This window comes from Macaca nemestrina, chromosome 7 (assembly GCF_043159975.1).
Source record: "Macaca nemestrina isolate mMacNem1 chromosome 7, mMacNem.hap1, whole genome shotgun sequence".
NCBI lineage: Eukaryota > Metazoa > Chordata > Mammalia > Primates > Cercopithecidae > Macaca > Macaca nemestrina.
In genome coordinates, this window is record NC_092131.1 from 85,368,091 (window position 1) to 85,378,217 (window position 10,127).

Consider the following 10,127-nt stretch of genomic DNA (forward strand, 5'->3'; position numbering starts at 1 on the left):
ATGACTAAACCCAAACCCTGATTTCCCAAACCCTCTTCGCATTTCTGGCTCACTGCAGGGACAGAATCCTAGGCATCACCCCGACTGCTTTCTCAGGACTCCCTGCCAGTCGGTCCCTAAGTTCTGCCAGCAGCGCCTGCGTGGGGCCTCTTGTACCGTGTTCTCCTCTCCATCCTTGTTGCCGAGCTGCCTCAACACCAGTGGGCCCCCTGCCTTCAGAAGTTCCCATTTCCCTCCCCTATGTCTTTCCTTGCTTCCTTCCTTTCCATCTCTCTAGCAGCTATTGACATGGGAAAATGTAGATTCTCTCTGGCCTCCACGCCAGCCAGTTTCATGACTGCTGCCCACTGTAATTCATGAATTCCTTTTCTCTATCTTGAAGTGTGTGTGTGTGTGTGTGTGTGTGTGTTTAGGCGTTTATTCAAACCTTTTGTGTTTGAAACACAAAACACTACTTCCTAGAATCACTAGGAAGTAGCTGAGTTAGCAGTTTATTTTAATATGTAACATAATAAGGTGACAAAGCCCATTTTAATAGCACCAGCCATTAACCCAGTTTTCTCAATGTTCATATGGACGTAAATAATGACACAAGGAAAACACTTTTGAAGGTAGTTACGGGAAAAGCTGACATTAGATGGCTGCAGAACCCAACCAACTTAGGACCTGAAAATGAAAGCGTTAAGATAATAAAGAAGCTTCAAACGACGAAAGGTAAGGAAAATCAGAAAATGCTCATAAAGTAAAATTGCAAACAGCCCCACCGAGCCAGCCAGGAGTCGAACCTGGAATCTTCTGATCCGTAGTCAGACGCGTTATCCATTGCGCCACTGGCCCTGAGACGAAAGTGATTTTCTCCGTGATCCTCCTTCAAGGTTGTACTGCAGGGTTTCATGGGAGGTGTAGTCTCATAGCGGAGTTCTGCAGCTACACTAAGCATTCTGGGAGATTGAAGTTCGTCTGAAACCAGACTCTGAGATTGGTGGATCTTCAGGAGCCTCGCCGTACGCCACTGCGCAGCCCGCGGATTGGCGGGAAAAGCCACTCCCCATCCCTCCCGTTCGGGAGCTGTGGCAGACGCTCTGGTTGTTAAGGCGACTCGTCCCGCCTCCTGGGTCTCTAGTTTGGCTTTGTGATTGGCTACTAGTATCAAGGAATCCCGGCATGGACAGCGCGAGGAAAAAGATGGCGGCGATGGCGGTCGGGGGTGCTGGTGGGAGCCGCGTGTCCAGCGGGAGGGACCTGAATTGCGTCCCCGAAATAGCTGACACACTAGGGGCTGTGGCCAAGCAGGGGTGAGGGCCGGACCTCCACGAGCGGAATGCGGGATCTGAACTCGGGGACGGAGAAGGGCAGACTAGTCATCCCGGAGAAACTGGGGTGAGGGGGTCGGCTAAGATGAGAAGGGGAGAGACTATTACTCTTTGGAGGGGAGAAGCCTCGGACCCAGTAACGTGAGGAAGAGAACTTGTGGGGGGCCTGTGGTCACTGAGTCCCAAAGTTGGGAGAGTTGTTGAGTAAACTCTAAAGGGCTCTGGAGGTCGCGATTATTGTCTGGGAGTGGGAGGAGGTGTTAGGGGGCAAGGGAGAGAAGAGGCTAATCTTGACGGGGGAGGCACGGGCAGAACTGGGGCAAATCTGGATGTGATGGTCTTCGAAACATAGTGACACCTGAGGAGAAAAAAATTCTACTTGTGGATTTCCATCGTTTTCTCCTTACTCATATTTCCCATGGCTGTGTTTTGGGGAGAAACTGAGGCACAGTACAGCAGAGATATCCCCCAAGGTGGTCTGAACTCAGCAGCCTAGTAGGGTGAACTGATGGCAGCTGAAAGGGCTGTGCAAAATCAAAATAGCCTAAATCCAGTTGCTTGGCTTTCTGGCACTGCTGCTCTCTTTACATGATTCTGGGTCTGTCGCGGTTGTAGGTTTGATTTCCTCTGCATGCCTGTCTTCCATCCGCGTTTCAAGAGGGAGTTCATTCAGGAACCTGCTAAGAATCGGCCCGGCCCCCAGACACGATCAGACCTACTGCTGTCAGGAAGGGGTAGGGACCATCCCATATGCCCCTTAATTATTAGAGGCAATAACAACTTCTGCTTTATCGGGGCCCCGATTCTTCTCCTTTTCTGACTTGGATATATTTGTTAGTCCCTGGGATATAGATAACTTGTTTTCTCCTTGCTTCTCTATTCTGCATCAGGCTATCCCATGTCTATGTAGAAAAAACCTTTGTCTCTCATTTCTACTCTTGATTCCCAAAACTAAAAATTGAACAAGTAAAGTGCTGAACCTTATTCAGTATTTGTCTCTCTTGGGTGGGGGAGTGCAGACTGGAATACGCTAATTGTGGGAAAGCTTTCTCCATGGATTCGTCCAGACTCAAAAGTGGAGAAGATTCGCAGGAACTCCGAGGCGGTAAGACTCTTTGACTTCTATGCTGGATCTTTCTAACCAAGCTGGGTAGGGAGAGTGGTCCCCTCCCACCCCCAATAACTTGGTAAATCAACTGATACAATGAAATTAAAGCTATTAGGCTGGACCCCATGGTGCACACCTATGATCCTATCACTTTGGGAGGCTGAGGTTGTAGGATCACTGGAGCTCAGGAGTTTGAGACCAGCCTGGGCAGCATAGTGAAACCCCATCTCTATAAAATATACAAAAATTAGCCAGGCATGGTGGCACATTCCTGTGGTCCCAGCTACTCAGGAGGCTGAGGTGGGAGGATCAGTTGAGCTTGGGAAGGTTGAGGCTGCAGATGAGTGGAAATTGTGCCACTGTACTCCAGCCTGGGTGACAGAGTGAGACTTGGTCTCAAAAAAAAAAAAAAAAGAAAAGAAAAGAAAAGAAAGCTATTTGCTTGTTAGCTCAACCTTTTCCTCTTCATCTCCATTCCAGGCCATGTTACAGGAGCTGAATTTTGGTGCATATTTGGGTCTTCCAGCTTTCCTGCTGCCCCTTAATCAGGAAGATAACACCAACCTGGCCAGAGTTTTGACCAACCACATCCACACTGGCCATCACTCTTCTATGGTATAGCTGAGGGGCTCCTTTCCTGCTGCATATCATAGTAGTCAGATTGTGCTAAGTACCTTCTTGTGCCTAGCCATTCAGTGAAGGGTGTGTTTGGCAGAATTGAAGTATCAGTATTGCCGGGCACAGTGGCTCATGCCTGTAATCCCAGCACTTTGGAAGGCTGAGGTGGGCAGATCGCTGAGCTCAGAAGTTCGAGACCAGCTTGGGAAGCCTGGTGAAACCCTGTCTCTACAAAAACCAAAACCAAAACAAAAAAACACAGATTAGCTAGGTGTGGTGTCACACGCCTGTAGTCCCAGCTACTTGGGAAGCTGAGGTGGGAGAATGACTTGAACCTGTGAGACGGAGGTTGCAGTTAGCTGAGATTGCACCACTGCACTCCAGCCTGGGTGACAGAGCCAGACCTTGTCTCAAAAAAAAGGTCAATATTGTGCACCTCTCCATCTAAAAGTGGTATGAAGAGAGTTTCAAAACATGCAAATGTAATTATTTCGGAAACTTACGTAAGATAAGGCAGATATTTACATAAGGATCTATACATAAGGTACATGTTCACTTACAAAATCACAAATTGGGAAAAGCATATAAAGGGATTAGCGAGGTCTGGATGAAGTTTTTGATTGAGGGAAACTTTCTGGACCGAGTGAGTTCAAAAGGGTGTTCTAAAAGGGTGACTGTTCATGTGCAGTTCTGGATGCGGGTACCCTTGGTGGCACCAGAGGACCTGAGAGATGATATAATTGAGAATGCACCAACTACACACACAGAGGAGTACAGTGGGGAGGAGAAAACATGGATGTGGTATGTCTCCCTTTGCTGCTGTGATAGGGTGAGGGGAAGTACAGGGTGAAACCTATAGGGAGGTCTCCTTGAGCTATGGTGATTGGTCGGCCGTATCTAGTTGACTGTACTTTTCTGTATTTGACTCTGAACAGGTGGCACAACTTCCGGACTTTGTGTGACTATAGTAAGAGGATTGCAGTGGGTGAGTCCATGAGAATCCTGGGTTGGGTGTTGCTTCTCTGACCTCCTGTGAATAAGATTCAGGAATTTTGTATATAGTATACAATTTTACTACTTACCCTCTGTCTCAGACTGCCTTTCTCTTAAAGAGGTAAACAGATTTTTCACAAAGGAGCAAGGAAGGGTTTCTTGCCTGGCAGTGGTTGACAGTTTTTCTTTGTCTCATGTAGCTCTTGAAATTGGGGCTGACCTCCCATCTAATCATGTCATTGATCGCTGGCTTGGGGAGCCCATCAAAGCAGCCATTCTCCCCACTAGCATCTTCCTGACCAATAAGAAGGGATTTCCTGTTCTTTCTAAGATGCACCAGAGGCTCATCTTCCGGCTCCTCAAGGTGAGTGGTAGGAGGGTTCTAAAGGTGGTCCAGCTATACATCTTGCCTTATTTACCTGTGTATGATCATTTTTTCCTGTGAGGCTGACTCTTTTTCTTTGGTTTCTGGGGAGCAATTTCAGTGAAGTTGGGAGTCTTGAGAACAAAAAGATAAATGCCAGTAATAGCCCTAGAAACCTTTCAAAACAAACCAAACCTCATGAGAACTTTGCAGAAGGTTTCATTTAGGAAGTTACAGCAAGGATCCATGAGGCTCTTTGGGTGTTGATGATACTTTTATGGCATAAGAGGGCTTTTCTTTTCTTTTTTTTTTTTTTTGAGACAGAGTCTCACTCTGTCACCCATACTGGAGTGCAGCGGTGCAAACTCAGCTCACCAGAACCTCTGCCTCCCAGGCTTAAGCGATTCTCCTGAGTAGCTGGGATTATAGGTGTGCACCACTACTGCCCGACTAATTTTTGTATTTTTAGTAGAGACGGGTTTTACCATGTTGGCCAGGCTGGTCTTGAACTCCTGACCTCAAATGATCCACCTGCCTCAGTCTCCCAAAGTATTGGGATTACAGGCGTGGGCCACCACACCCGGCCAAGAGGGCTTTTTACAAGTTTACTGAGGCCTCATGCTGCCTTTGTTGGTATTGGAACAGATACTAGAGAACTGTTGGTCTGGGCCAGGCACAGTGGCTCACGCCTGGAATCCTAGGACTTCGGGAGGCTGAGGCGGATGGATCATCTGAGGTCAGGAGTTTGAGACCAGCCTGGCCAACATGGTGAAACCCCGTCTCTACTAAACATACAAAAATTAGCCAAGCCTGGTGGCACGCACCTGTAGTCCCAGCTACTTGGGAGGCTGAGGCAGAAGAATTGACCCTGGGAGGTGGAGGTTGCAAGTAAGCCAAGATCACGCCATTGCACTCCAGCCTGGGCAACAGAGCGAGACTCCATCTTTAAAAAAAAAAAAAGGAGAGCTGTTGATCTGGGCCATATTTTACACTGGGCCCAGAATCTTGGTTTGCGGGCTGTATCTGATAGTCTGACTTTTCTTACAGTTGGAGGTGCAGTTCATCATCACAGGCACCAACCACCACTCAGAGAAGGAGTTCTGCTCCTACCTTCAGTACTTGGAATACTTAAGCCAGAACCGTCCTCCACCTAATGCCTATGAACTCTTTGCCAAGGGCTATGAAGACTATCTGCAGTCCCCGCTTCAGGTGGGTCTGGAGTGCACTGAGAGTAGGAAGGTGGGGTGAAAATGTATCTTGAGAATATATGCCTCCAAATGTTACTAAAACTCAGAAAGCAGTGGAAAGTTTTTGATATTTTAGTGCATTGTCCTTTGCCAGAAACTGGCTAACTTTATCCTTTTCCTCATTCATCAGCCACTGATGGACAATCTGGAATCTCAGACATACGAAGTGTTTGAAAAGGACCCTATCAAATACTCTCAGTATCAGCAGGTACTGTGTGGTATGCAGGGTGAGGAAAGCACAGGGCTAGCATGACCTAGGGAGATTGGGATTACAACCATAGGATATTCTCTCCTCCAGGCCATCTATAAATGTCTGCTAGACCGAGTACCAGAAGAGGAGAAGGATACCAATGTCCAGTGAGTGCTTTCCCCTCAATCCCAGGGACTTGCATATCTACATCTGTATATGCCAAGTCTGCTTGACTCTTCCCTTTCTTTCTTAGGGTACTGATGGTGCTGGGAGCAGGACGGGGACCCCTGGTGAACGCTTCCCTGCGGGCAGCCAAGCAGGCTGACCGGCGGATAAAGCTGTATGCTGTGGAGAAAAACCCAAATGCCGTGGTGACGTGAGTAGCAGCCTGCTTGCTGGGAAGTTAGTCCCCATTGCCAAATTTCCTTAACATGTCTCCTCACCTTATTGTCTCTGTTTCAGGCTAGAGAACTGGCAGTTTGAAGAATGGGGAAGCCAAGTGACCGTAGTCTCATCAGACATGAGGGAATGGGTGGCTCCAGAGAAAGCAGACATCATTGTCAGCGAGCTTCTGGGCTCATTTGCTGACAATGAATTGTCGCCTGAGTGCCTGGATGGAGCCCAGCACTTCCTAAAAGGTGCCCCCAGGTTGGGGTGTAGGTGGAGGGTGATGATGGATGAGACATCTACCTGGGAGGAGGGTACAGGGTTTAGGGGAAAGTGAGTTGGACCTGGGTCACATCATATGAGTTTGAGAGCTATTGCTCCACTGCCTCTGTGCCCTTAGCAAATGAAGTCGTCTCTTCAAACCTCAGTGTTCATATTTGTAAAATGAAGGGAGTGGGCCAGGTGCTGTGGGAGGCCAAGGTGGGAGGTCAGGAGTTCGTGACCAACCTAGGCAACATGGCAAAACCCTGTCTCTACTAAAAATACAAAAATTAGCCAGGCGTGGTGGTGCACGCCTGTAATCCCAGCTACTCGGGAGGCCGAGGCACGAGAATCGTTTGAACCCGGGAGGAGAAGGTTACAGTGAGCCAAGATTGTGCCACTGCACTCCAGCCTGGGCAATAGAGCGAGACTCCGTCTCAAAAAAATAATAATAATGAAATAAAAAATAATGAGGGGAATGGACTCCTTGAACTGACGTATGTACCCTGAGCTTAGCTTTCATCAGGAACTTTTGTGGGACTTTGTGACCCCACAAAAGTTAAGAACTACCAGATTAGACTATCTTGGGTTCTTTCAGTTTTTATCTGTGTGACTCTGTAAATTAACCTAGAAGTGGAATCATCCGTGACAGTAGTTGGAAGGCTGGCTTAATAATGTGACAACATGCATTTGTCTCTTTCTTCCATGCCCATGCCAACGTTGGTTGGTTTTGACATGGGAGGTTTGATCCTTCTGATCCTTCAGTTAGTACAGACACACCATTTCCCTCCCTCTGGAACTAATTTGACTCTCCTGCTGTGCAGATGACGGTGTGAGCATCCCCGGAGAATATACTTCCTTCCTGGCTCCCATCTCCTCCTCCAAGCTGTACAATGAAGTCCGGGCCTGTAGGGAGAAGGACCGTGACCCTGAGGTAAAAAAACACTCTCTGGAAAGAAGTGGTACTCTTCAGTCCTCTTCTTTTTCTGTATTTGCATCAGCTATTTTCTTCTGCTGGGGATGAAGAGGCGAAGAAGTTAGGGATTGGGGAAGCACTAAAGTAAAACTTTTTTTAATCCTTGGGGAAGTAGGTATCTCCTGTCTGTCTTCCCCAACACTCTCTCTCTCTCCTTGTCTCTGACAGGCCCAGTTCGAGATGCCTTATGTGGTACGGCTGCACAACTTCCACCAGCTCTCTGCGCCCCAGCCCTGTTTCACCTTCAGCCATCCCAACAGAGGTAGATTCTTTTATGACTGTCCTCTGACTAGAGGGGTGTGGGCTTCTTCCTTCCTCCTGCTTTCTTCCCTTGCTGTCCCTAGTCTGCCTTATCTACTCTTCCCTTCCTGGGTCTTGCTCATGGTTTACCAGGTTGTCTAGAGCTTCTGGCCCCTTGTCATCCACATGATTATTTCCTGACAGATCCTATGATTGACAACAACCGCTATTGCACCTTGGAGTTTCCCGTGGAGGTGAACACAGTACTGCATGGCTTTGCAGGCTACTTTGAGACTGTGCTTTATCAGGACATCACTCTGAGTGAGTGTCTATGGCAGTGGATGGCAGAGTATGAGGGTGTGCTGCCTGGGCAGCTTATATGTACATGTGTCATTTAGATTTATGGGGGGCCCAGTACTCAATGAATGGAGATCTTTGTGTGATTAGAGACGAGACCCTCTTCAACATAGGCTAAAGGCACAGCCATGGAGACTTCTGTTTTTTCATTATTTTGTCCATACAGGTATCCGTCCAGAGACTCACTCTCCTGGGATGTTCTCATGGTTTCCCATCCTCTTCCCTATTAAGGTAGGAACTGCTTTTAAGACTCTGTAGGTTAAGGAGTAACTTTTGCCTTTGGTGTTGTGCCTCTTTCCTTCTCCCAGGAAGATAGTTGACTATATGACTCATATTCTCCTGATTTCATATGCTCTTGGATCCCAGTGGTAGGTGTTGGGAGTATTTGGAGTGGCCTTCTGCCTGGCTTTCCCGCATCTATTCTGGCTACCCTTCTGTCCTCTACTTTGAGCAAGAGCCATCTTTTAAACACTCAAATTTGATCTTATCTCTTTCTCTCTTTTTTTTTTTTAAAGAGACAGAGTCTCGCTCTGTCACCCAGGCTGGAGTGCAGTGGTGCAATTTCGGCTCACTGCAAGCTCCGCCTCTCCAGTTCATGCCATTCTCCTGCCTCAGGCTCCCTAGTACTTGGGACTACAGGTGCCAGCCACCATGCCTGGCTAATGTTTGTGTTTTTAGTAGAGATGGGGTTTTACCGTGTTAGCCAGGATGGTCTGGATCTCCCGACCTCATGATCCACCCGCCTCAGCCTCCCAAAGTGCTGGGATTACAGGCGTGAGCCACCGCGCCTGGCCTGATCTTACCTCTTTTTTGCTTAAAACCTTTCAATGCCTTCCCATTGTCTTTAGGATAAAAGTCAAAATCTGGAACATTGCTTGTAAGACTTGATGTGATCTAGTGTTTGCTTGCCTTTGCAGCTCCTGTCCCCTTGCTTACACTGCTTCAGCCTTATGGACCTTCTTTTGGTTCTAATTGTCGATCTTCTTTCCTACCTCAGGCTTTCATGCCTCTCTTTTGCCTGCAGAGCTCTTTGCTTGTCTCTTCACACCGTTAACCTATCTTCTAGGTCTCCTTTAAACATTTCTATTGTGAGATAAACTTTCTCTGACCTCCTAGACTAGGTTAGTGTTCCCTTTCATAGTTGTTTTTCTAGCAGTCTGTACATGTTCACAGCACTTACCACACTTTTGATTATTTGTTCAGTGTCTTATTGTTCAGCGTTCTGATAGGCTTCAAATAACTTTCATGACGGTTGGGACAGTCTTGTCATGTTTATCATTTTATCTCCACACCTACCTTAATACACTGCCATTTATAATTCATTAGCTCCACCCTGAACCTCCCTGTCTTTCTTCTTACAGCAGCCCATAACGGTACGTGAAGGCCAAACCATCTGTGTGCGTTTCTGGCGATGCAGCAATTCCAAGAAGGTGTGGTATGAGTGGGCTGTGACAGCACCAGTCTGTTCTGCTATTCACAACCCCACAGGCCGCTCATATACCATTGGCCTCTAGCCCTGCGTGCAAGTGTCCAGAGCCTTGGAAGCAGCTTCATGTTCTGCTCCTGTAGTACAGAAGGTGCAGTACATCTATGGGCTGTGATTCCCCTTGCCCATCAGAGAGGAGCATTTCAATCTGCTTTCCTGCCTTACATCAAGGTGGGCAAGGGATTATAATTAATTGCAGGGCTCAAGCCACCAATCTGTGAAGACCTCAGGCCAGGGGGTGAGGAATTAGTGCTGGATTCGAAGCTACGCACTCAGCCTCAAGAGCTCCCTGGAATATCCCTGAGAACATGGGGTTTGGACAGATGTTCAGCCCTTCTCTGTTCTTGTTTTGATGGTTTCGTGTAAGAGGAAATACAAATAAAGTTATAGCCCTTTCCTGCACTACCCTGCCGCCCCTGCCGCTGTTTTCCCACACCTCACTTAGACCCAGGCATGTTCAGATCTGTCCTCATACCTTATCCAAGACCTAAAGGGGCCTAGTTGTATTCCCTACTTAGGAAGCTGAGCAATGACTGTTGTACTCCTGGATATAGGCCTTTCTGACCAGTTACAGTGAGCTCTTGTCC

At 47.7% G+C, this 10,127-nt stretch overlaps 1 protein-coding gene and 1 non-coding gene across 5 annotated transcripts; one reads left to right on the top strand and one right to left on the bottom strand.

Moving 5' to 3' along the window:
- Positions 1 to 764: 764 nt before the first annotated feature.
- Positions 765 to 837, bottom strand: TRNAR-ACG (transfer RNA arginine (anticodon ACG)). The gene has a single exon. It is a non-coding gene; the product is annotated as a tRNA-Arg (tRNA).
- Positions 838 to 1,145: 308 nt separating this feature from the next.
- On the top strand, positions 1,146 to 9,942 carry LOC105499625 (protein arginine methyltransferase 5). 4 transcript variants are annotated; one of them, XR_011626016.1, is made up of 18 exons: positions 1,146 to 1,295; positions 1,929 to 2,047; positions 2,333 to 2,418; positions 2,902 to 3,036; positions 3,728 to 3,840; positions 3,975 to 4,024; positions 4,233 to 4,396; positions 5,444 to 5,605; positions 5,774 to 5,851; positions 5,942 to 6,000; positions 6,087 to 6,209; positions 6,296 to 6,471; positions 7,306 to 7,415; positions 7,626 to 7,719; positions 7,902 to 8,018; positions 8,221 to 8,285; positions 9,416 to 9,631; positions 9,740 to 9,942. XR_011626016.1 is itself a non-coding variant. In XM_011772343.3 (17 exons), the coding sequence occupies exons 1-17, from the start codon at positions 1,165 to 1,167 to the stop codon at positions 9,566 to 9,568; spliced, it is 1,935 nt and encodes a 644-aa protein (XP_011770645.1). In that variant the 5' UTR covers positions 1,146 to 1,164; the 3' UTR covers positions 9,569 to 9,942. The 4 variants fall into 4 exon arrangements, 3 of the variants coding, with proteins under 3 accessions (XP_011770645.1, XP_011770646.2, XP_011770647.1); XM_011772343.3 differs by having other exon boundaries at positions 9,416 to 9,942; XM_011772344.3 differs by having other exon boundaries at positions 1,171 to 1,380; positions 9,416 to 9,942.
- Positions 9,943 to 10,127: the final 185 nt, after the last annotated feature.

What these genes read in the sequence shown, in the direction of transcription:
- LOC105499625 (XM_011772343.3), top strand. Translation starts at nt 1,165, where the DNA reads ATGGACAGCGCGAGGAAAAAGATGGCGGCGATGGCGGTCGGGGGTGCT. An exon ending in TTCGCAGGAACTCCGAGGCG is followed by an intron (nt 2,419 to 2,901) that starts GTAAGACTCTTT and finishes TCTCCATTCCAG; the next exon opens with GCCATGTTACAGGAGCTGAA. An exon ending in TCATCTTCCGGCTCCTCAAG is followed by an intron (nt 4,397 to 5,443) that starts GTGAGTGGTAGG and finishes CTTTTCTTACAG; the next exon opens with TTGGAGGTGCAGTTCATCAT.